This window comes from Schistocerca nitens, chromosome 4 (genome assembly GCF_023898315.1).
Source record: "Schistocerca nitens isolate TAMUIC-IGC-003100 chromosome 4, iqSchNite1.1, whole genome shotgun sequence".
Classification (NCBI taxonomy): Eukaryota; Metazoa; Arthropoda; class Insecta; order Orthoptera; family Acrididae; genus Schistocerca; species Schistocerca nitens.
In genome coordinates, this window is record NC_064617.1 from 518,382,906 (window position 1) to 518,410,305 (window position 27,400).

Sequence of the window (27,400 nt, forward strand, 5' to 3'; positions counted from 1 at the left end):
AAGCCCTCCTTCTACCCCCTCCCCCCCTTAAACCCGGTCCCCCTTCCACACACACACTCAGGAAACACAGTATTCAGTCTTCTGGTACGGTAAACTGCAAAATCACTAATAAAAACGCGCTGTATCAAAATTAATAGCGAAAGCTGATACGAGCGAAAATATGAGATTATTGTGAGTGAATCGCCTTCACAAATTCGCTGCAGCTACATTAATTAATTTATTGTCACAAAACTCAAGACTCATATAGAAAAACTCAGAAAGTTGCAGTCTCACTTCAAATTTCTGTCCCGAGAGCGCAGCAGTGGGCGGTTTGGCAAGATGGGGACAGACACCGAGAAAGCGTATGCATTGTGCTTGAAATGCATTCACATCAGTCCACCGTAGCAGTGCAACGACACTGTAGAACGAAGTTCAACTGGGACCACCAACTGCCAACTCCATTTGGCGAAGGTATAAGCGGTTTAAAGCTAGAGGATGTCTCTGCAAAAGGAAATCAACGATTCCACTCGCAGTGAATGAAGAAACGGTTCACCACGTGTGGGGGCGTGTTTCGCACGTAGCCCACAGAAGTCGCCGAACAGAGCAAGCAGGAAATTGAACGTACTGCAACCGACCGTTGGAAGATCTTAAGGAAATGATTGAAGCTGAAGCCTTACCGCTTCCAGCTTTTACAGGCCCTGATCGCGATGACAAAGTCAGACGTTTTGAATTTTCGATACAGTTGCAGTTTTGGAAGAGGACGTGTTTTGTGAGAAACTCATCTTCAGTGATGAAGTGATGAACAGAGAATCTGCATGATATTGCAATGTATTCTGTGCAATCTCATGATTTTAAGTTCACAGTCCCTTATTCTTCTGCGAAAAGACCGCATAGGTCACGTATATCATGAAATGCTGGAAAACTGGCTCATGCCACAACTGGAGACCGACAATGTGGTCTGTCAACAGGATGGTGCTTCTTCCCACTTCCATCACGATGTTCGCAAATTCTTATACAGGTAATAGAGAAACCAATGGGTTGGTCACGTTGAGGTTGATGATCAGCAATTCATGGCATGACCTCCACACTCTTCCGTCCAAACCCCATGCGATTTTTTTGTGTGGGGTTATAAGAAAGGTTTAGTGCTTACTCTTCCTATACCAACAGCCCTGCAAGAACTGCGAGCTCGTATCAGTAGTGTTTTTGAACAGATTGATAGAGACATCCTGTGCCGAACGTAGGAAGAACTTGATTCTCGACTTCATATTTGCAGGATCAGTAGGGGGCAAAGCTCTGTGATAATATGTCAAATAATATATGAGAATATTTACAACATATTTGTGAACTCGCTTCAGCCGTTGATCATAACCTTGTATATAATGACAGATGCACAAATATTCCAGTAAATATGAGACTGAAACTGACCCATTTGCGAAATAATTACGAACGTGTGGCAACAAGCTGGCACTGACGGCAGTAAGAAATATTGTTGTATATAGTAGAAATGTGTTTCAAATGTAAAGTTTTCGATTGAGTCCTGATTTAATTGAGCCCAATTTACATGTATGGCGTACCTTAACCAGAATACAGTATTACTTCAGCACGTTACATGTAATATTTACTGTACACCTGTGCTTCTTATGGGAGATGTTCCGTGTTTCTTGCATTTGCATGTCATATTTTGTCGCCTCTCCAGTGAGTTACGAATTATTTCAGACATGTCCGAATCATCTCATAACTCTTGAAAGGACTGAAAAATTGCTGTTCCAGTCCTAGAGTAAAATCAGCGGGAGCACTATACACGTAACCCACCAGACTGACTAATACTGGGTTTTTCAAAATGAACACTGGGGTTTTAAGATTTTAGTAGAATTTATTACATTCATCTTACAATTATAAAGAATAAATCAAATGAAAGAGTGACTCAAACAGTTTAGTTTGTATACCTGTACACAGGCACAGTTTCCTGTGTCTTGCGTTAAAAAGCGCTAGCAGCAAAGATGGGGACAAGTGAACAGAAAGCTTTTTGTGTTTTACAGTCTGCAACGACTGAATCTGTTGTCACAGTGCAACATGTATTCCAGTTAAGTTCCATTGTAAACCTCCAAGTGATAATAACGTCCGTAGATGGTACCATCGGTTTGAAGACACCAGCTGTCTTTGCAAAGGGAGGAGTACGGAACAACCAAGAGTAACTGAAGAACTTACCGAACGAGTCAGAGTGTTATTACGGTATATTGATAATTTTTACTTTATGGACCGTCTGACAGCAACTGAATAAAACACAGTTTTAGTGCCGAACGCGTTTCGCCTTTATTTTCTGCAAGGCATCTTCAGTGGCCTGGAATATGTACATATGTTTGCTGTTTAATTTACTTTTTGGTCACTGTACCTATAGGTTGTAAAAAAAAATTATCACACACCAAAACACATACACACACACACACACACACACACACACACACACACACACACACACACACACACACAGGCCGGCTGCGGTGGTCTAGCGGTTCTAGGCGCTCAGTCTGGAGCCGCGCGACTGCTACGGTCGCAGGTTCGAATCCTGCCTCGGGCATGGATGTGTGTGATGTCCTTAGGTTAGTTAGGTTTAAGTAGTTCTAAGTTCTAGGGGACTGATGACCATAGATGTTAAGTCCCATAGTGCTCAGAGCCATTTGAACCATTTTTTGAACAAACACACACACACACACACACACACACACACACAGATGCATTCGCAAACAGATCACAGATACTTCAATAATTACACTCGAAAGTTCGCGCAATAACGTTCGATCTTTGGCAATAACATCTGACGACACAAACCAAAACATTAAACCGAACCAAGTGTCAAGTTCACAGTGCTGTGAAATGTGGGAAAAAACCGCAAATTGGCATTTAGAAGAAGAACAACAACACCAAAAATGCAACAGCAGCGTAATATATAGGAAATCGTCCACGCAACCTGTAAGTACAGTTCAAAATATTACTACTTAATAGGAAATACTAACCACGAGAACTGTTTATAACCTATAGGTACACCGAGCGAGGTGGCGCAGTGGTAAGACACTGGACTCGCATTCGGGAGGACGACGGTTCAATCCCGCGTCCGGCCATCCTGATTTAGGTTTTCCGTGATTTCCCTAAATCACTCCAGGCAAATGCCGGGATGGTTCCTCTGAAAGGGCACGGCCGACTTCCTTCCCCATCCTTCCCTAATCCGATGAGACCGATGACCACGCTGTCTGGTCTCCTTCCCCAAAACCAACCAACCAACCTATAGGTACAGTGACCAAAATGTAAATTAAATAGCAAACATATGTACATATTCCAGGCCACTGAAGATGACTTGCAGAAAATAAAGGCGAAACGCGTATGGCACTAAAGTTGTGTTTCATTCAGTTGCTGTCACACGGTCCATAAAGTAAAAATTATCAATATACCGTAACATTGCACGCAACTGAGGAAGACAGGACTACAAAAGTTGAAGGATCAGAGTGTCTTTCATGTATAGTCCCAAGAAGTCATTTCGGAAGGTTAGTCGTGAATTAACAATTCCACTGTTGTCTGTGAGGAAACGTTTAAGGAGACACTTAACAACTATGTCCTCACCGCTTGCAGATGTTACAAGCTCTACAGACTACAGTTTTCATGCCAAATATGCAAACGAAATGATGTTGCCTGACGAAGATTTTCTGGTTCCTGTCGTCTTCAGAGATGAATCGACATTTCAGCTAAGTGTAAATGTGAACTCACATAATGTTCTTATCTGGGGCTCAGCAAATCCCCAGGAGATGGTTCAGCTGCAACGAGACTCCCCTAAATTGATTTTTTTTGTGCTATATCTCGGCAGAAATTTTATGGGCATTTTTTTCCTTGAAGCAAGTGTAACTTGTTTCCAATCTTGATGCGCTAGAACTGTGGCTCTTTCTTCAACTGGGACAAGCTGAACACAGAACTTTACTTGGAAGCAACATGATGTGCCGCCTCACTGGCATAACTAAGGGATAAACGACGTAAACGACCCTTGGATTGGCCGCTAGCGGTCGGATGACACAGCTTGTTTCGCATGGTTTCCAGGTTCACCCGATCTGACGCCGCCTTTGGGAGTTCGTAAGGGATGACGTGTGTGCCTCCGCTGCCAGCTGAGCTACCCGGCTTAACAAACAGGACTGAAGCAGTTGTTGCGTCAGATACTCCAGATACACTGATCATGGTTTGGGAAGATCTCGTCTTTACGCTCGATGTGTGCCACGTGACGAATGGTGTTCACATTAAACGCTTTAAAGATTTGGTTTATTATTTATACTTGTAAGTTGAATGTAATAAATACTACATAGCCTTAAAAACTCTATGTTCATTTCGAAACACCAGCCACAGTGCGTTGATATTTTTATATACAGACGGTAATTCGTATTTCACACGAATTTCAGGAACTGCATGGTGACTAATATGGCGATGTCTGTTGTATAGGAGGGTTTATTTTCGGTTTTAAAATTTGCTTATGGAAGCTATATAGGATACGCTCTCCGCCCATCTTCAGTGGAACACTACAGAAACAACTCAGGGTGTTAAAATATAGAAAGTTACGTACCCAAGTAGCGTTTTTGTACAATATATTGCTAGTGAATACTTTCATGGCTTATACGTACGTTTTAATACATCTAGTGTATACTGAAATATATTTTGTCCAGAATGAAATGTTCAGTCTACAGCGGCGTGTGCGCTGATATGAAGCTTTCTGGCAGTTTAAAACTGTGTGCCGGACCGAGACTCGAACTCGGGACCTTTGCCTTTCACGGGCAAGTGCTGTACCAACTGAGCTACCCAAGAGTGACTCACACTCCGTCATCACAGCTTTAATTCCGCCAGTACTTCGTCTCCTACCTTCCAAACTTAACAGAAGCTCTCCTGCGATCCTTGAGCACTTGCCCGCGAAAGGCTAAGTTCCCAAGTTCGAGTCTCGGTGTAGCACACAGTTTTAATCTGCCAGAAAGTTTCATCTTTTGACCACACAGCCAGCACGTTAGAAGTGTACATACAGTCGTTAAAGGGCCATAAAGGTAAATATTTTAACACCAGAATAATGTATTGCACAAATGTGGTTAACCAGACAGTACAGAACCTGGAAAGCTGTATAGCATCTCATATCTATGTTGAATTATGAAAAAATATTCCTATATTTCCTCGTGAAATAGAACATACCAGTACGACATAGGAATGAATTATGACCTGCATCGCATACGCCGTAATAGTGAATGTTTCAAATGTGGCAAGTAGAGCAGAAGCGAAAATTTAGAATAGCTAAAAGTGAGATCGTACTGACATGTTCATATTCGTGTTGGTGTTTTTATGCCTTGTGAGAACGAGTGGTGGGCAGCTCGGACTGTAGGCTGTGTGTGGTTTGCGCGCAGGTGGTCGGAGAGGCAGAGGCGGTGGCGGCGGGGGCGGCGGGGGCGTCGGCGGGCCGGCCGTCGCTGGACTGGGGGCGCGTGCTGCGGGCCGATCCCGCGGGCTGCGCGCGCAGGGTGCTCTGCGAGCTGGCCGCCAAGCCAGAGGTGCGGCTCGGCGACGCCGACAGGCGGCTCCTCGCCCTCGTCACGTGCGTACACCTCCCAGGCCAATCACTACTTGCTCTGTTGTAAATGGCTTCGGGCGATGGCCCATATGATCCAGTATGACATCCAGAAACATGAAGCAAAATAAAATTATACATAGTGAAATTTTTAAAATCAATGTTTCTTGGATATGAAGATACTGAGTATTGTTGAAAGTCAAGTTCTCGATCTACACCTTCATCTACAGCTATACTCCGCAACCCATCTTACAATCTGTGGTGAAGGGTACTTATGTTACCACCATCAGTATCCTCTTTTCCTGTTCAGTTCGTAATAGGTGAGCCTGAAGAACGACTGTCGATAAACCTGCATGAGCTCTAATTCACCTGATTTCCTCTTCATCGTCATTTCACTCAATATACAGGAAAATAAAAATTTCTTAATTAACATCTATCTACCTATTATTTATCTATCTTTTTCTACACTGAAGACCCCAAAAAAAAAAAAACTGGTAAACCTGCCTAATATCATGTAGGGCCTCCGCAAGGGGGCAACGCGAAGTGGCATGGTCTCGACTAGTGTTTGAAGTAGTGCGGGAGGGAACTGACACCATGAATCCTGCAGGGCTGTCCGTGAATCCATAAGTGTACCAGGGGGTACAGATCTCTTCTTGCAAGGCATCCCAGATATACTCAATAATGTTCATGCCTGGGGAGTTTGGTGGCCAGCGTAAGTGTTTAAACTCAGAAGAGTGTTCCTGGAGTCACTATGTAGCAATTCTGGACGTGTGTGATATCGCATTGTCCTGCAGTAATTCCCCTAGTCCATCGGAATGCGCAATGGACATGAAGGGATGCAGATGATCAGACACGATGCTTACGATACGTGTCACCTGTCACAGTCGTATCTAGACGTATCAGGGGTCCCATATCACTCCAACTGCGCACACCCCACACCATTACAGAGACTCCACCAGCTTGAACAGTCCCCTGCTGACATGCAGGGTCCACGGATACATGATGTTGTCTTCATACACGTACACGTCCATCCGCTCGATAAAATTTGAAACGAGTATCGTCCAACCAGGCAACATGTTTCCAGTCATCAACAGTCCAATGTCGGTGTTGACAGGCCCAGGAGAGGCGTAAAACTTTGTGTTGTGCACTCATCAAGGGTACACGAGTGGGCCTTCGGCTCCGAAATCCCGTATCGATTATGTTTCGTTGAATGGTTCGCACGCTGACACTTGCAGATGGCCCAGCACTGAAATCCGCAGCAATTTGCGGAAGGGTAACATTTCTGTCACGTTGAACGGTTTTCTTCGGTCGTCTTTGGCCCTGTTCTTGCAGGATCTTTCTCCGGCCGCAGCGATGTTGGAGATTTGATATTTTACCGGATTCCTGACATTCACGGTACTCTCGTGAAATAGTCGTACGGGAAAATCCCCAGTTCATCGCTACCTCGGAAGTGCTTTATCCCATCGCTCGTGCGCCGACCATTACACCACGTTCAAACTCACTTGAATCTTGATAATCTGCCATTGTAGCAGCAGTAGCCAATCTAACAACTGCGCCAGACACTTGTCTTATATAGGCGTTGCGGACGGCAGTGTCGTATTCTGCCTGTTTACATATATTTGTATTCGAATACGCATGCCTATACCACATCCTTTGGCGCTTCAGTGTATGTATCTACATACAGATCAATTCAAGTTCCCAGCCGCAGTTCTGTCTAAATGTTCAGGCTAATTGGGAGAACTACTGTAGGGATTTCCATACAGTTTTCACTAAGAGATAGACTGATTTACAAGTAAGATTTATGTACGTAATCTACAAATATTTTATGGAAATTGAGAGCAATGATAAATTAAAATCTCCCATCACTGTGAAAACGATGACATCGCCGTCCAGTAGTGAACGGCAAAACTCCTTGGAATTACGGTTGCTCCGACAGTGTTCCATACCAATGTTACGTGACACAGGATGCTTGGTACCACTGTTACATAGCAGAGGGTGCTATGTACCCACATTGTGTGTCAGAGGGCGCATCGTACAAATTTAGCATGGCAGAGGATATTTCGTAGGAATGTTACATGCCAGAGGATGCTTTGTGCCAACGTTGCATGGCAGGGGATACTCCTTTCCAACTTGGCAAGGCAGAGGGTGCTTCGTACCAATGATACACGGCAGGGGATGTGGCAGAGGGTCTTTATATCAATGTTAGAATGCAGACGATACTTATTACCAGTTTTACATGCAACCGATGTTATTTGATAGAGGTTGTTTCATACAAATGGTCTGTGCTTCTTACAAATTTTCCGTGGCAGATGGTGCTTTTTAGTCATGTTATGTTGGAAAATATGGGAAAAAGCCACACCGAAACTGTAAATTGTGCCCGACTGACACTGGAGTGTCGTGGCCAACAAGTGGCCAAAGCATGCACCTAACTGACACTCAAGTCAGGCAGTCTGGGCGACTCAGTAGTTCGCGGTCCCATCATTGCCAAGAGATGTGATTCCAAACGCCAATTAAATATGGGAACGTGTAACATTCGTGCCTCTGGAGAACTTGCCTTGCGTGCACTTTTTAAAGCGTTTGTTATTGAAAGTGATGATATTCAGTTAGCCAATGTTGTTCCTAGAATTTTTATCGTAACTGTACACAGTGGTCTGTCAACAAAGTTAGCGTTACATCAGATAAGTAGACAGTTAGTGGTAACCATACTAAACTGGGGAGGTTCACAAGTGGGATTTTAGGTGTTAACAAGTCTTCTCTGAAGGTATTCGTTTAGTGTGTTGCCTTGTACAGATGTGAAACGTGGGCGAAGGATACTGTAGACAAGAAGAGAATAGCGGATTATGAAATATGGAGCTGTATAAGAATGGTGAAGATCAGATGGATAGATCGAATAACTAATGATGAAGTACCGAATCTAACTGGGCAAAAACGAAATTTATGGCGAAACTGAGCTAAACAAACGACTTGGTTGTTAGGACACATCCGACGGCATCAAGGAATCATCAGTAAGGAGGGTAAAACTGTAAAGGAAGACCAAACCTTGACTACACTAAGCAAGCTGAAATTACGTTGCAGTATTTACGCTCACAGTCAGATGAAGAGCCTTGCACAGGATGGAATCGTGTGAAGAACACCATCAAACCAGTCTTGACAGAACATTCTTCTGTCCAATCTTCCGAAGGCCAAACCTCGTTTCATAACATCCTGTTGCTCCATAGACCAAGGTGCCTAAGCCTGCTATTATTCTCAGCAAGATGCTTTGCAGTAAAGTAAGAAGTGAGTTGATCTTCTCTCGGGTCTCTTGAGACGCTTACTGTATTACGAGAAAATGTATTCAGAAGTTTTCGAGCTGCTCGAGCTTGAAAGTTCTCGAAGATCTTCCCTTGTATCTCATCTGTCGTATCATATGCCTCGTATCCCATCCGTTTAGTATCATAAAGAATATGAGTTCGTTAAATGAGTGACAGTACGGAACAGTTCAGGTGCGATTACCACGAGTTATGTTCATTTACGTTCGTGATCAACTGCCAGAGACTGCACCATTCATCAATCTTCTGCAGCTCATTTTGCAAAGCGATACTGTCTTCCGGCGCTGTTACTTTCTTATAGACAGCAGAATCATGTTGAACAATCTTAAAGACTTCCGACGCTTACTACTAGATCATTCATATACACCGCAAACAGTAACAGTCCTATCTCACTTCCTTGGGGTACTCCGGAAATTACCTTAACATCTTTCGATTTTTTTCCGTTAAGAGCGACTTGTTGAGTTCTGTCTCCACGGAAATATTGAATCCAGTCGCAAATCTGGTCCGATACTCGGTGAGCTCTTATTTTTTTTTCACTAGACGGCAGTACGGGACGGTATCAAAAGCGTTCCTGAAGTCAAGGAGCACGGCAACAACCTGAGCGCCATTTTCTACAATGATATGGCTCTCATCGAAGAACACAGCGAGCTCAGTTTCAAAAGATCCCTGTTTGCGGAATCCATGTTCATTTTTGTAAAAAAGATTTTTCATTCTCCAAAAAAGTCATAATTTTTTTAGCATAAAACATGTTCCATAATCCTACAACAGATTGACGTCAACGGCACAGGTCCGGTTCTTGGAACCGGAATGATCTGCGCTTTTTTCCAGTCGCTAGGTACCCTTGGTTGCTCCAGCCTAATACGATAATATGGTAACTGTATCTACAAGGGGAGCAAATTCTTCCACGTAATGTTTGTTGAATCTTACAAGTGTCCCATCTGGTCCTGATACCTTTTCACTACTCAGCGACTGTAGTTGCTTTTCTATTCCGCGATCGGTTATGTCAATACCCGCTTTTCGATGTTCGAACCATAACTGAAAGGAAGGACAATATTACGATTTTCTGCGGTGAAACAATTTGGGGAGACCGAATTCAGTAATGCGGCTTTCTCTCTGTAATCTTACGTTTCGATGCCTGTATGGCCACTGAGTGATTGAATACGAGGTGCGGCTAGAAAAAAACCGGACTGATGCTGGAAAAAACATTTATTTACAATTATTTACAGTTTCATGTTATCTCCTTCAATGTACTCTCCTCCTCGGTCTCTACACCGCTCCATACGAATTTTCCACTGTTCATAGCAATGCTGCAGATCATTTTCGGTAAGTCCATACATTACTTCCGTCGATTTTTCTATTACTGCTTCAACAGTCTCAAATCTAGTTCCTTTCAAAGCTGACTTGACTTTAGGGAAAAGAAGAAAGTCACAGGGGGCCAAATCAGGTGAGTAGGGTGGATGATCTAAGATGGGAATGTTGTGTGTTTTGCCAAAAACGTCTTCACTGACAACACACTGTGAGCTGGGGCATTGTCTTGGTGAAGGATCCATGACTTTTTTCTCCACAAATCGTTCCGTTTTCTCCGTACTCGCTCACGTAGGGTAGCCAGGACGCTAATGTAGTAATGCTGATTCACTGTTTGTCCCTCTGGTACGCAATCAATGTGCACAATCCCTTTGATGTCAGTTTTTGCTGACAATGGTCTGCCAGTGCGAGTGTCATCACTGGTGTCTTCGCGGCCATCTTTAAATCGTTTAAACCACTCAAACACTTGTGTTCGCGATAAACAATCATCGCCGTACACTTGTTGTAACATTACAAACGTTTCACTTGCAGATTTTCCTAGTTTGAAACAAAATTTGATGTTAACACGCTGTTCTTTCTGTACACTCAACATTTTCCGACGCACAGACAAAACGTCAACTACTTAAAACAGACGCCACGGGCAGACTGAGTGCAGGAGGCAGATGAAACTCGAGCAGTAGGCGGAGCGAGAGTCACGTGACAGGCCACGCGACTTTCAGCCTTATTGCATTCGTTTTATTGTTTCACCAGTACTAGTCCGGTTTTTTTCTAGCCACACCTCGTATATGATTTTACGGAAGCCCAAATCCTCTTAGGACTTTAATTCAGATTGCTTGACAAAATTACTTTTCACGTCATTGAACGCTTCTCTCATTCTTCTCCTTTCCCTCACTTTCGCTTCTTTCGACTGTTGTTTCTCAGCTATGTTGTGACTTGCTTTGAATCTGTATGTGATGAAGCTCTCTTTGTTTATTTAGCAGTTTTCTAATACGGCTACTAAACCACGGAGGGTCTTTCCCTCCCCTTAAGACCTTGCCCGGCATCATTTTTTGCATTTGTGCTGCACATCTTCGTCCTCAGCACTGTATATTTGTTGTTAACTACCCAGATACTCTGCAGAGCGTATCCTGTCACTGTTGGTAAGCAACAATATCTTCCTACTTCTCTTACCATTCTTTGTAAGTCCTGTTGTCATAGATGCTGTCACAGCTCTATGATCACCATACCTTCCTTTGTGTTAACTGATTAGATACGTTCAGGTCCGCTTGTAGCTAGGAGGTCTAAGACGTTGCCTTCTCGATTTGGTTCTGTAATTATCTGCGCAAAGTAATTTTCGGACAAGACATCCAGAACAATGTCACACGAATCCCTGCCTCTGACATCGGTTTTGATAGTATGACACTCCCAATCTATACCTGGCAAGTTGAAGTCACCCGCCACTACAAAGGCATGATCAGGAAAGTTATTAACAATAGTCTGCGAGGTTTATATGTGATCGCAGGCTTTCTCGACGTATTTCGTCTATGAAATCTTCTCGGGTATCAGCCGAGTGCCGTCGTCGTCTTGTTGCAACGTTTCAATGGATTCCATACCCATCATCTTCAGGCGAACTGCTTCCTTCGCTTGAAGATGATGGATACGGAATTCACTGAAAAGTTGCAACAAGACGACAACGCCACTCGGTTGATAACCCGAGAAGATATCATATTCTACAAGTTCTCTCTGGAGCGCTTTACCACTACAGCTCCTGATCCAGACGGTCTATAAAAACATCCGATTACTATTTTTGACCGACCTTTGGTGCTTAACTGCTCCCAAATTAACTCACACTCGAAATCCGTGATGATCTCGCTAGATATTATCCAGTTCTTTACTGAAATAAGTACACCACTACACTGACGACACTAACCTATCATCTCGATAAATATCCCAATCTGAACTTAGAATTTCTTTGCTATTCACTTCCGTTTTCAACCAACTTCCTACTCCATACTGCACTATCTGTGCATTATAACTTTCCTTAAACTGTGAGACTTGAGTTTCTCCCGGTGTATACAACAGTCAAGTAACTCAGTGCAATCAGCCAGCTGACGTCGTCGACAACTGCCGATATTTCGACAGAAGCACACTCGGCCAGTTCCAAGACAAAACAACACACAAACACACACACACACACACACACACACACATACACACACACACACACACACCTGTCTCTCTGTATTTTGACAAGGGAGAGAGCAACATTCCATGCAGAATTTAAACAAAAAGCACCATCTCTATAAGGTTACTTGCTAACTTACTTTCTACTGCTTACTTAGTAATACTCTCGCAATGGCTGGAAGTGAATGCCAGAATCTCAGTATTGTTATATTCCATAATATGATCGGCGCACAGACAATGTTCTGCAATGGCGGATCTGCTCGGATGTTGTAAGAGTGTGTGACGCCATGTGCTCAGTACACCGGTCTTCCACAGTCCTGATAGCGCAGTCCACAACTGCAAGAAATACGGCAGACATCCGCCTTACGCAAACCAAGATCATCCTTCACGGGGCCTAAAAGAACTCTGGTCTTATATGCTGATCGAAAAACACGTTTCACATCATATTTCCACGAAATACGATCAATCTCGTTCTAAATGTTCACTGTGTAAGGCAAAATGGCCGTAGACTTTGGCACTACCTCTTGAATATCATCACTCACACGATGCACAGTTGGTAGATAGCACAACGTACGTCTGCTCCGTCTTTCACTATAGCCATTCTGACAAAGGCGGCCGGCCGGAGTGGCCGTGCGGTTCTGGGCGCTACAGTCTGGAACCGAGCAACCGCTACGGTCGCAGGTTCGAATCCTGCCTCGGGCATGGATGTGTGTGATGTCCTTAGATTAGTTAGGTTTAATTAGTTCTAAGTTCTAGGCGACTGATGACCTCAGAAGTTAAGTCGCATAGTGCTCAGAGCCATTTGAACCATTTTTTGACAAAGGCGACAACTCAGCTAACAAACTCTAAGGGTCAGAGGTCACGTGGAACTACGAACTAAGGCACCAAGTACTCCTTCACGTTGAGCCGGATGTGACTACTATCAGCTTGCAGATATAAGTCAGTGTGAGTAGGTTTCATATAAACGGCATGTCCCAACGTACCATCAACCTTCCTCCTGAGCAATACATAAATGAAGGGAAGACAGTTATCCTTTTGCACCTTCATCATGAAACAAATATTTCGATGAATTGAATTTAAGTTTTCTAAAAAGTCTTTCAAGTTCTAACTGCCATGACGCCAAAACAAAAGTATAAAGTTGCAGTTGTCGCATGTCGTATATTGGTCAGACTACCAGGACTGTGGAAGACCGGTGTACTAGCATAAGCGTCACACACGCTTACAACAACCAAGCAAATCCACCATTGCAGAACATTCCCATGGCACCAGTCATCGTACTGATTATAACAACACGGATATTCTGGCATGCGCCTCCAGCTATTGGGGTAATGTTATTGAAAAAGCTGTTGAAATTAAATTAGCAAGTAACCTTATAAATGATTTTTGTTTAAATTCTGCATGGAATGTTGCTTTCTCCCTTGTCAAAACGCAGAGGATCAGAGTTAATGCTACCTCACCGGATGATTACACTAGTCTGCATGACTGCATGACTGAAAACTAGTAAGTGATACTACCTCAAATTTTTATGTAGATTCCAAATCTGTTTTCAGTTTTGTTTCTATCACTTACAGTTCTGCCGGAATTTGACTTCAAAGATGTACGGCTGTGCCAGTAGGTTACGCCTAATATTGGAGGGAAATTTCCCTATACGGTCCTGTATACTTGTTACACTTGTTGATGCTAATTGTTATTGTGTGACCTTGGAAATGTTTGTCTCAAAAGCTTGCATTACTAGTGCTATGTTATGATTATTCTGAATATTTAAGACAGTATTAATAAAATAGTTCGCCTATTGTTTGTAGTTACTACAATGTCAACACGCAAGTGTGTGAACAATCTAAATGTTTTCTTTTACATTTGTGGGAATTATAAAGTGCTTAATTAGAGAACGGTTAGAGCAGACTGTGAAAAAAGCTTACGATGCTTATTTTAAAATGGAACTTGGTGACCAGGACAAGGGATGGGCGCTAAAGACAATTTGCCGCTATTGTGTTGAGAAGTTAAGAGTGTGGACTAAAGGAAAGAAAACATGCATTCGCCGGCTGGAGTGGCCGTGCGGCTCTAGGCGCTACAGTCTGGAGCCGAGCGACCGCTACGGTCGCAGGTTCGAATCCTGCCTCGGGCATGGATGTGTGTGATGTCCTTAGGTTAGTTAGGTTTAATTAGTTCTAAGTTCTAGGCGACTGATGACTTCAGAAGTTAAGTCGCATAGTGCTCAGAGCCATTTGAATCATTTGAACCAAAACATGCATTCCATTTGCACTTCCAGGAGTGTGGAAGGAATATAAACATCACCTTAGTGACTGTTACTTCTGTTTAGTTAATGTTCAGTTGTGCATTTCGAAAGATAAGAAACAAATTGTGTAGCCAAGCAATAATTCAGCCATGAGGCCAGTTGCACATGGAGAAGATCTGATTGCTCCTCTTCCTCCAGTTGTTTTAGAGAACACGGCAGAAGATGATTATGAAAATGAATCTGATGCAATTTCCGAAGACGATAGTGATATCTACCAGCCTGATTGCGACTTTAATCCATTTCTGTCAGAGTCAACTTCATGATTTGAAGTAGCCTAAGGAATCTGCGGAACTACTCGGCTACCAATTAAAAAGTAACCAGAAAAACATTGCTCATGGAGCAGATATAGAGTGAAAGAACTAGTTCCATTATTCTCACAGACCGAGTCCTTGTTTTATTGCAATAGCATAAACGAGTTAATGCCCTTCTATGGCACTGAATATGATCCTACTCAGTGGAGACTTTCTAGACTCATCAACGACGAGCCTGAAAGGCTGTTACTGCATAATTTGAACGCGTATGGGTACATTAACCGCTGAAAGCAAGAGGAAACTACAGCCGTAATTTTTCCCGAGGGCATGCAGCTTTACTGTATGATTAAATGATGATGGCATCCTCTTGGGTAAAATATTCCGGAGGTAAAATAGTCCCCCATTCGGATCTCCGGGCGGGAACTACTCAAGAGGACATCGTTATCAGGAGAAAGACAACTGGCGTTCTACGGATCGGAGCGTGGAATGTCAGATCCCTTAATCGGGCAGGTAGGTTAGAAAATTTAAAAAGGGAAATGGATAGGTTAAAGTTAGATATAGTGGGAATTAGTGAAGTTCGGTGGCAGGAGGAACAAGACTTTGCCGGCCGCGGTGGTCTAGCGGTTCTAGGCGCTCAGTCCAGAACCGCGCGACTGCTACGGTCGCAGGTTCGAATCCTGCCTCGGGCCTGGATGTGTGTGATGTCCTTAGGTTAGTTAGGTTTAAGTAGTTCTAAGTTCTAGGGGACTGATGACCACAGATGTTAAGTCCCATAGTGCTCAGAGCCATTTTTTGAACAAGACTTTTGGTCAGGTGAATACAGGGTTATAAATACAAAATCAAATAGGAGTAATGCAGGAGTAGGTTTAATAATGAATAAAAAAATAGGAGTGCGGGTAAGATACTACAAACAGCATAGTGAACGCATTATTGTGGCCAAGATAGACACGAAGCCCACGCCTACTACAGTATTACAAGTTTATATGCCAACTAGCTCTGCAGATGATGAAGAAATTGATGAAATGTATGATGAGATAAAAGAAATTATTCAGCTAGTGAAGGGAGATGAAAATTTAATAGTCATGGGTGACTGGAATTCGACATTAGGAAAAGGAAGAGAAGGAAACGTAGTAGGTGAATATGGATTGGGGGTAAGAAATGAAAGAGGAAGCCGCCTGGTAGAATTTTGCACAGAGCATAACTTAATCATACCTAACATTTGGTTCAAGAATCATGCAAGAAGGTTGTATACATGGAAGAACCCTTGAGATACTAAAAGGTTTCAGATAGATTATATAATGGTAAGACAGAGATTTAGGAACCAGATTTTAAATTTCCAAGGGCAGATGTGGACTCTGACCACAATCTATTGGTTATGAACTGTAGGTTAAAACGGAAGAAACTGCAAAAAGGTGGGAATTTAAGGAGATGGAACCTGGATAAACTGACTAAACCAGAGGTTGTACAGAGTTTCAGAGAGAGCATAAGGGAACAATTGACCGGAATGGGGGAAAGAAATACAGTAGAAGAAGAATGAGTAGCTTTGAGGAATGAAATAGTGAAGGCAGCAGAGGATCAAGTAGGTAAAAAGACGAGGGCTAGTAGAAATCCATGGGTAACAGAAGAGATACTGAATTTAATTGAAAGGAGAAAATACAAAAATGTAGCAAGTGAAGCAGGCAAAAAGGAATACAAACGACTCAAAAATGAGATCGACAGGAAGTGCAAAATGGCTAAGCAGGGATGGCTAGAGGATAAATGTAAGGATGTAGAGGCTTATCTCATGAGGGGTAAGATAGATACTGCCTACAGGAAAATTAAAGAGACCTTTGGAGATAAGAGAACCACTTGCATGAATATCAAGAGCTCAGATGGAAACCCAGTTCTAAGCAAAGAAGCGAAAGCAGAAAGGTGGAAGGAGTATATAGAGGGTATATACAGGGGCGGTGTTCTTGAGGAGAATATTATGGAAATGGAAGAGGAAGTAGACGAAAATGAAATGGAAGGTATGATACCGCGTGAAGAGTTTGACAGAGCACTGAAAGACCTGAGTCGAAACAAGGCCCCGGGAGTAGACAACATTCCATTAGAACTACTGACAGCCTTGGGAAAGCCAGTCCTGACAAAACTCTACCATCTGGTGAGCAAGATGTATGAGACAGGCGAACTTCCCTCAAACTTAAAGAAGAATATAATAATTCCAATCCCAAAGAAAGCAGGTGTTGACAGATGTGAAAATTATCGAACTATCAGTTTAATAAGTCACAGCTGCAAAATACTAACGCGAATTATTTACAGATGAATGGAAAAACTTGTAGAAGCCGACCTCAGGGAAGATCAGTTTGGATTCCGTGGAAATGTTGTAACACGTGAGGCAATACTGACCCTACGACTTATCTTAGAAGAAAGATTAAGGATAGGCAAACCTACGTTTCTAGCATTTGTAGACTTATAGATAGCTTTTGACAATGTTGACTGGAATACTCTCTTTCAAATTCTGAAGGTGGCAGGGGTAAAATACAGGGAGCGAAAGGCTATTTACAATTTGTACAGAAACCAGATGGCAGTTATAAGAGTCGAGGGACATGAAAGGGAAGCAGTGGTTGGGAAGGGAGTGAGACAGGTTTGTAGCCTCTTCCTGTTGCTATTCAATCTGTATATTGAGCAGGCAGTAAAGGGAACGAAAGAAAAGTTCGTAGTAGGTATTAAAATCCATGGAGAAGAAATAAAAACTTTGAGGTTCGGCGATGACATTGTAATTCTGTCAGAGACAGCAAAGGACTTGGAAGAGCAGTTGAACGGAATGGACAGTGTCTTGAAAGGAGGTTATAAGATGAACATCAACAAAAGCGAAACGAGGATAATGGAATGTAGTCGAATTAAGTCGTGTGATGCTGAGGGAATTAGATTAGGAAATGAGAGACTTAAAGTAGTAAAGGAGTTTTGCTATTTGGGGAGCAAAATAACTGATGATGGACGAAGTGGAGAGGATATAAAATGTAGACTGGCAATGGCAAGGAAAGCGTTTCTGAAGAAGAGGAATTTGTTAACATCGAGTATTGATTTAAGTGTCAGGAAGTCGTTTCTGAAAGTATTTGTATGGAGTGTAGCCATGTACGGAAGTGAAACATGGACGATAAATAGTTTGGACAAGAAGAGAATAGAAATTTTGGAAATGTGGTGCTACAGAAGAATGCTGAAGATTAGATGGGTAGATCATATAACTCATGAGGAGGTATTGAATCGAATTGGGGAGAAGAGGAGTTTGTGGCACAACTTGACTAGCAGAAGGGATCGGTTGGTAGGACATGTTATGAGGCATCAGGGGATCACCAATTTAGCACTTGTGGGAGCATGGAGGGTAAAAATCGTAGAGGGAGACCAAGAGATGAATACACTAAGCAGATTCAGAAAGATGTAGGCTGTAGTAGTGAAACGTCACCTTAGAAAAATTATACATGACTGTGTTTACACTGACACACAATATTTTTTAGTGCAACGCAATCTTACTTTCAATAATCCCTACAAGAGAATGGCCCTGACTAAATTAACCTATACGTTTCACAAATCACTTACCTCACAAAAATCTTCGTTACTCGAACTACTGCAATACAGCGAGCGCCACTACTGCCAGCTAAATAAAAGATTCAAACTACTGAAGGCACTAACTACTGATAGGCATAGTTAGTAAATGAAAGATTTTGATAGAGAACAAACAATGTATTTACCTTAATAGTGTTCAAAAGTCATAATATATATAGCAGTTCATGACATTCATTCTTACAAATGTACTGTTTCTGATGGACACACGTCCAGATCATCCGCTCTCAAAAACCCGCCATCTCGCTTCCCCACATCCACCACTGCTGGCGGCTCACCTCCAACTGCGCAACGCTACGCGCTGTTAACATCCAGCTGCAGTGCAGACAAGAATACAAACCAGCCACAGACTGCACACAGCACAGCCAGTGATTTTCATACAGAGCGCTACGTGGCGTTACCAATATAAAAACCTAAACAGTCTACTTACAGTAGGTACTGGGAGATGAAGAGGCTTGCACAGGATAGAGAAGCATGGAGATCTGCATCAAACCAGTCTCAGGATTGAAGACCACAACAACAAGATGGGTACATTCGTGTGGCCCCTTCAGTTCGGATGGAAGGGACGTATGAGAACATGAAGATATCCTTAACAAAGTATCCAGTATGAGGAACACAAATGGCTTATCTGTGGTGACTTCAAAGTTATCAGAAAAGTATTAGGACATCAAGTTGGTATCATAAAAATGCCTTGATTTCTGCACAAGTGGGACAGTTGGGCAAGGCAAAGACATTTGAGTCTGAGCGTTTGACGAGAGCGGAGAAATTTTGTGTCGGAACTAAAAATATACCGCACGAACCGTTTGTAGAAAAAAATCTTGCTTCACTACTACACATAAAATTGGGCTTTTTGGATGAATTTGTAAAGGCTCTACCACAGGAAAGTGTTGCAAAACTCCAAGAAGTTATGTTGTAACATGAGTGTGAAAGTCCACTTTCTACACTCGCATGTTGATTATTTTCCGGAAAATTTGGCACGTTATGTTGAAGATCGGCGTGAGCCTTTTTACCATGATCTTAAGGAGATGGAGAGGGGGTACTCGGAGGACTGTAATGCACTTATGAGGGCCGACCACTGTTGGATGTTGAAGAGGGAGAGTCATTATACACAAAGAACTGCAAGGAACTCAAAGAATAGAAAATTTAAAAATTGATGGTTCACTGTTGACTTCTTGTTTTTATAAAAAGTAGTCACGAGATAAATTAGTGGAATTCTGCGGAATGTTTTTAAATGTATTTCATTTTTGATTAAAAATCTGCTTATGTGAAATGTTGTTTGAATGTATTTGTGGGCTCAGAAGCTAAAATCGTCAAAATATTACTTATTTTGTGCAAAAACCGGACGTGGTAGAGAAATCGGAAGTTATTTCTAGAATCAGCATAAAAAATTGATTCAGAACTCCTACTGTCAACAAATTGTATGCCAAAAAAAGTTTTAAAATGCAGACTAGTGTTATTAATTTCGCTGTCCATGACCTCCGACGTCGATCATATTTGGTTTGTGATGGCCTAGTGTTTACAGTGCCAAAAATGACCGGTATATTTGAAACGGCAATAAAAACTAAACGAGCAGCGATAGAAATACACCGTTTGTTGCAATATGCTTGGGACAACAGTACATTTTCAGGCAGACAAACTTTCGAAATTGCAGTAGTTACAATTTTCAACAACAGATGGCGCTGCGGTCTGGGAAACTCTATAGTACGATATTTTCCACATATCCACCATGCGTAGCAATAATATGGCGTAGTCTCTGAATGAAATTACCCGAAACCTTTGACAACGTGTCTGGCGGAATGGCTTCACATGCAGATGAGATGTACTGCTTCAGCTGTTCAATTGTTTCTGGATTCTGGCGGTACACCTGGTCTTTCAAGTGTCCCCACAGAAAGAAGTCACAGGGGTTCATGTCTGGCGAATAGGGAGGCCAATCCACGCCGCCTCCTGTATGTTTCGGATAGCCCAAAGCAATCACACGATCATCGAAATATTCATTCAGGAAATTAAAGACGTCGGCCGTGCGATGTGGCCGGGCACCATCTTGCATAAACCACGAGGTGTTCGCAGTGTCGTCTAAGGCAGTTTGTACCGCCACAAATTCACGAAGAATGTCCAGATAGCATGATGCAGTAATCGTTTCGGATCTGAAAAATGGGCCAATGATTCCTTTGGAAGAAATGGCGGCCCAGACCAGTACTTTTTGAGGATGCAGGGACGATGGGACTGCAACATGGGGCTTTTCGGTTCCCCATATGCGCCAGTTCTGTTTATTGACGAAGCCGTCCAGGTAAAAATAAGCTTCGTCAATAAACCAAATGCTGCCCACATGCATATCGCCGTCATCAATCCTGTGCACTATATCGTTAGCGAATGTCTCTCGTGCAGCAATGGTAGCGGCGCTGAGGGGTTGCCGCGTTTGAATTTTGTATGGGTAGAGGTGTAAACTCTGGCGCATGAGACGATACGTGGACGTTGGCGTCATTTGGACCGCAGCTGCAACACGGCGAACGGAAACCTGAGGCCGCTGTTGGATCACCTGCTGCACTAGCTGCGCGTTGCCCTCTGTGGTTGCCGTACGCGGTCGCCCTACCTTTCCAGCACGTTCATCCGTCACGTTCCCAGTCCGTTGAAATTTTTCAAACAGATCCTTTATTGTATCGCTTTTCGGTCCTTTGGTTACATTAAACCTCCGTTGAAAACTTCGTCTTGTTGCAACAACACTGTGTTCTAGGCGGTGGAATTCCAACACCAGAAAAATCCTCTGTTCTAAGGAATAAATCATGTTGTCCACAGCACACTTCCACGTTGTGAACAGCACACGCTTACAGCAGAAAGACGACGTACAGAATGGCGCACCCACAGACTGCGTTGTCTTCTATATCTTTCACATCACTTGCAGCGCCATATGTTGTTGAAAATTGTAACTATTGTAATTTCGAAAGTTTGTCTGCCTGAAAATGTACTGTTGTCCCAAGCATATTGCAACAAACGGTGTATTTCTATCGCTGCTCGTTTAGTTTTTATTGCCGTTTCAAATATACTGGTCATTTTTGAAACACCCTATATATATATATATATATATATATATATATATATATATATATATATATATATATGTGTGTGTGTGTGTGTGTGTGTGTGTTTGTGCGCTCGCGCGTGCGAGTGTTATCTTTCTGGAGTTTTTCCAACCGAGGTTTTAAATTCCCTTGCACAGTGTTTACTTGGTGCAGCTTTACCTTGAAAATGACGGGGTGTGCTCGTGTCGAAATATCGGCGGTTGCATTCCCGTAAATTACACTACTGGCCATTAAAATTGCTACACCAAGAAGAAATGCAGATGATAAACGGGTATTCATTGAACAAATATATTATACTAGAACTGACATGTGATTACATTTTCACGCAATTTGGGTGCAAAGATCCTGAGAAATCAGTACCCAGAACAACCACCTCTGGCCGTAATAACGGCCTTGATACGCCTGGGAATCGAGTCAGAGCTTGGATGGCGTGCACAGGTACAGCTGCCCATGCAGCTTCAACACGATACCACAGTTCATCAAGAGTAGTGACTGGCGTATTGTGACGAGCCAGTTACTCGGCCACCATTGACAAGACATTTTCAATTGGTGAGAGATCTGGAGAATGTGCTGGCCAGGGCAGAAGTCGAACATTTTCTGTATCCAGAAAGGCCCGTACAGGACCTGGAACATGCGGTCGTGCATTATCCTGCTGAAATTGTTGTTGTTTTTGGGGAAGAAGACCAGACAGCGAGGTCATCGGTCTCATCGGATTAGGGACGGACGGGGAAGGAAGTCGGCCGTGCCCTTTGAAAGGAACAATCCCGGCATTTGCCTGGAGCGATTTAGGGAAATCACGGAAAACCTAAATCAGGATGGCCGGACGCGGGATTGAATCGTCGTCCTCCCGAATGCGAGTCTAGTGTCTACCCACTGCGCCACCTCGCTCGGTATCCTGCTGAAATGTAGGGTTTTGCAGGGATCGAATGAAGGGTAGAGCCACGGGTCGTAACACATCTGAAACGTAACGTCCACTGTTCAAAGTGCCGTCAATGTGAACAAGAGGTGACCGAGACGTGTAAGCAATGGGACCCCACACCATCACGCCGGGTGATACGCCAGTATGGCGATGACGGATAAACGCTTCCAATGTGCGTTCACCGCGATGTCGCCAAACACGGATGCGACCATCATGATGCTGTAAACAGAACCTGGATTCATCCGAAAAAATGACGTTTTGCCATTCGTGCACCCAGGTTCGTCGTTGAGTACACCATCGCAGGTGCTCCTGTCTGTGATGCAGCGTCAAGGGTAACCGCAGCCATGGTCTCCGGGCTGATAGTCCATGCTGCTGTAAATGTCGTCGAACTGTTCGTGCAGATGGTTGTTGTCTTGCAAACGACTCCATCTGTTGACTCAGGGATCAAGACGTGGCTGCACGATCCGTTACAGCCATGCTGATAAGATGCCTGTCACCTCGACTGCTAGTGATACGTGGCCGTTGGGATCCAGCACGGCGTTCCATATTACCCTCCTGAACCCACCGATTCCATATTCTGCTAACAGTCATTGGGTCTGGACCAACGCGAGCAGCAATGTCGCGATACCATAAACTGCAATCGCGATAGGCTACAATCCGACCTTTACCAAAGTCGGAAACGTGATGGTACGCATTTCTCCTCCTTACACGAGGCATCACAACAACGTTTCACCAGGCAACGCCGGTCAACTGCTGTTTGTGTATGAGAAATCGGTTGGAAACTTTCCTCATGTCAGCGCGTTGTAGGTGTCGCCACCGGCTCCAACCTTGTGTGAATGCTCTGAAAAGCTAGTAATTTGCATATCACAGCATCTTCTTCCTGTCGGTTGAATTTCACGTCTGTAGCACGTCATCTTCGTGGTGTAGGAATTTTAATGACCAGTAGTGCACTTCAATAATCTCTTTAGTTATCTGATGTACCTGCAGAGGCCGACGATACAACCCGTACGCGCTTTAGACGGATCTTGAATGTCAGCTGGCTGCTGTGCTTACAGTGACGGCGGGGGCGGCGGCCGCGGCGACGTGTCGTGGCGCGCCTTCTGGCGGGCGGTGGAGGTGGGCCGCGCCGCGGCGGACCCGGCGGCGTGCTGGGCGGCGTTCCGCGGCTGCCCGCACTCCACCGCCCTCATCCTGGGAGCCGTGCGCGCCGCCGCCTCCACTGCAGACCTGTGACCGCGCCGGCTCACTGCTCGCTGTCCGCATGGTGCCAACTGCACGCCACTCTGACACGCCGCAGCTGCAGCTGAGCTCTGCATCGAAGGAGAAGAATGTTTGCTCATTGTTATTTGTGCTAGTTCTGTTTTGCGTATGTTACGTTACTGTATAACGATATTTTATACATGTTATATAGCTCTGTATGCCTTTTGTAATAAATACTTTGTTTTATTAACGATGTAAAAGACGGGCGAGAAGTCCCCTTGTTTAATATAAAATGTGAATCAACGACCGTGCCGAGGTGGATGCACCGGCCCGTCAGATCGCCGAAGTTAACAACCGTCGGGCATGGCCAGTACTTGAATTGGTGATCGTCGAGATAATCCGCTCTCTGTTGACCTTTTTTCCCTTTGCCTTTACGGCAGAGAGGACAGGAGGGATGGTGGCTCTGATTTCGCGCCAATTGTCCTCGATTCAATTCGAAACCTCTCTGCAGCGTCTCTAAGTGAGGGCATACCGACACTGTTGAGGTGATTCGTCATTCGGAGGGACGTTAAGCTCCGTGTCCCCGTTGCTGCTTTTCGAGGGCAGCAGGCTGTGTGCCGGCACCAGGTTCCACCCTCTCCCTTCTCTCATCATCTCCAACACGAACACGGACGGCGCTACACTACATACACACCCATCAAAGACACCTACACCTAAAGATACGCTTCCGTACACAGCTCTCATATTTCGCGAAGGAAAGTTGCCTAAGGGTGCGAAGGATAGAGAAAACCTTTCCGATCAGGCGGTTGAAGCTGCCCTTCGTGGTCTCTCAGCCGTTCATAAATACGACTTTACTTTAGTAACAGATATTCGAGGTCTATTCGGAAAGTAAGTTCCGATCGGTCGCGAAATAGAAACGACTGTGAAAATCGGATGAAGCTTTGCATTGACGTGTTGGGCAGTGTCTCTAGTACGCCCGTCGATCGCGTCACGTCGCTCTTTTAAAACGTGAGCGCACTGTGAGCACATAAATATGCCTAGAAAATAGTCTCTCCCTCCAAGTACGAGACCCCGGTGAGAAATTTACCCCCAAGCTATGCAGCCCACGTAACATAACTGTCATGCGTATCCCCTTTCAAAACAATTCTCAGCCGCATTCTGCAGGAGCAATGAAAGGGAAATATTCGATCACCTACAATATAGCCCCTAACTGGCTCCCTCTGAGTTTCATCTCTCCTCACATGAATCAGTGGCTGTGAAGACAACATTTTGGCACGGACAGCGAGCTGCAGACCAGTGTAGAGAATTAGCGGCAAGCATTGGCGGCTGCCTTCTATGACGAGAATATTGAAAAGTTGGTGCAACGCTATTATGAATGTCTAAATCGGAGCGGCAACTATGCAGATTAGTTTGTAGAAGGTGTAGCTAATTGTTGCAAATAAAACATTTTTCATTTTCACAGTAGTTTCCATTTCACGGCCGATCGGAACTTACTTTCCGAACATTCCCTGCATTATGCAGGTTGATACTATGTTTTCAATTGTTGGAATTCATATTTATATGTTTTCGCAGTAGCAGTCGAGTTTCAATTTGTAGCCATGACAGATGTGAGCGGTCATAGTTAACTACTGAACACCGCAAACTGAAAAGTGTGTGGGTGTACGAACGACTACACAAAGGGAAGACAATGAGACAGACTAGAGGAGCATTCCAGGAAAGATTTAATAAAGCTACACTGCGAAAGCCAACACTTTTGGGTTTGGGAAGACGTGCGTTTTGCTTTTGGCAGCTTTAAGGACAGACCGTTGAGTTGAAGGAACGAGACACGAGAAGTAACTTGTACCGGAGTCTCTGCTTCGATTCAACAATATCGTATGAAGTTGGCACGTAAACGTACTTCGGAGCTCTTTATGCTGAGGGAATCAATGCGAGGTCACATGAAAAAAAGACCTTAAGGTCAATCCCTTTTCGACCGACGTTCGTAAACGAGTTATCGGCTACAGACCGAAGTGAGTGCGTTTAAGAATGTCGTGCTTTGTTAACTCAATTTCCAAATGCAATGAACCGCACCAATGATATATTTTCAGAGGATTTTGTGGTATTTATTGCGGCTCACGTTCTAGAAATATTGTCGTTTGGGCCAAAGAGAATTCTCATTTCACATTCGAGTCAGAAAGGAACCCGCCTCACCTAATGACATGGACAGCGATGACATCACAACATCTGATTGGGCAGTACATTTTTGAAGGGACTGTGAATGGCAAAAATTGTTATAAACATGGTTAACATCTCAGCTTGAGGAAAGGGGCCTCACTGAATGCATAGGGTCGAAGCAAAACGCAGCGTCACCTCACTTCGCTCTTGCACTGCGCGAGTTCGTGAATGAACGCGTTCTAGGACGGTGGATAGGTCGTGGCTCGCCAGTAACACCAGCTCCCTTGAAATGGTCCCCAAGATGTCCTGACCTTGCCACATCCGGCATCTCGTTGTGAGGGGAGTCATTAAGGCGCATGTAGGCTATCTGCACGTCGTTATGCTGTTGAGAATGCATCTCGCATTATAACAGCAGACATTGTCAAAAATATCTCAAGTAGAACATGGTGGCGTATGGAAATGTATTTACGGGGTTATGAGGAGCATACCGATATTTTTGAGACTTACTACGTAAGTAAGTACTTATGCTAAAACAAAACAAATCAATTAGCATTCCATACTAGGGTGTACGGGGACTTCTCTTCCATCCTGTAGATACAGTGCAATGTCAAGACGAACAGTTCTTAAATATTGTTGTAGACTGTGAAAGAAATCATCTACTTGACTTCGAAATGTCAACGGCCTTGCCGCAGTGGTAGCACCGTTAGATCACCGAAGGTAAGGGCTGTCGGGCTGGGTTAGCAGTTGTATCGGTGACCACCGGCCTGCCGAGCGCTCTTGGCAAGCGGGGTGCACTCAGCCCTTGTGCGGCAAATTGAGGGGCTACTTGACTGAGAAGCAGCGTCTCCGATCTCGTAAACTGACATACGTCCGGGAGAGCGGCGTGCTGACCACATGCCCCTCCATATCAGCATCTAATGACGCCTGTGTTGAGGATGACACGCCGGCCGGTCGGTATCGTTGGGCCTTCATGGCCTGTTAGGGCGCAGTTTTAGACTTCGAAATCACACAAGGTCGCCCGCACGTGGAGAGATTCTGAAGGAGCGGAAGTGGTAGGACATACAAATTGTTGACTCGTACTTTCCTAAAGGCTGACGTGTTAAAGCAATGGTTGCCAACCTGGGACCATCACCCATGAGTGTATCAGATATTAGCTAGTAACCGCCGCCCCCTTTCTGCCATAATTACCACCATTAGCACATGACTAAATATCAAAATGAAAAAGAATTTTCTTTGGCCGCTTAAAAAAAAAGGACGAAAGATAAATTATGCTTTTTGTAGGTGTCTTATTAAACCAAGACCTACTGAGCCAATGATACAATTTATACAGCTTGTTTTAAAAAACAACTTTTTATAGAATGATGAAACAATTTTAAAAGGAAGTTAACTATCCACATTAACGGTATGCACGGTACAAAAAATGATTCCCCTGCACCACTCTTCTCTCAGGAGACACTTGCCTCTCCCATACCCTGAACCTTCATTTTAAGCAAGATGAAATTTAACCACCGTACTTTTTGCTTGTAAACCGCTTGGTTGCTTGATTCCTTACTTCTGAATCTTCATCCAC

General features: G+C 43.8%; 1 protein-coding gene across 1 annotated transcript in view; it reads left to right on the forward strand.

Annotated features, from left to right (window-relative positions):
* Positions 1-27,400, forward strand: part of LOC126252409 (uncharacterized) — a 131,649-nt gene that overhangs the window by 82,350 nt on the left and 21,899 nt on the right. The window contains exon 3 of the mRNA XM_049953299.1: positions 5,397-5,584. Within this exon, the coding sequence (XP_049809256.1) occupies positions 5,397-5,584 (188 nt within the window). The remainder of the gene's footprint in view (positions 1-5,396; positions 5,585-27,400) is intronic.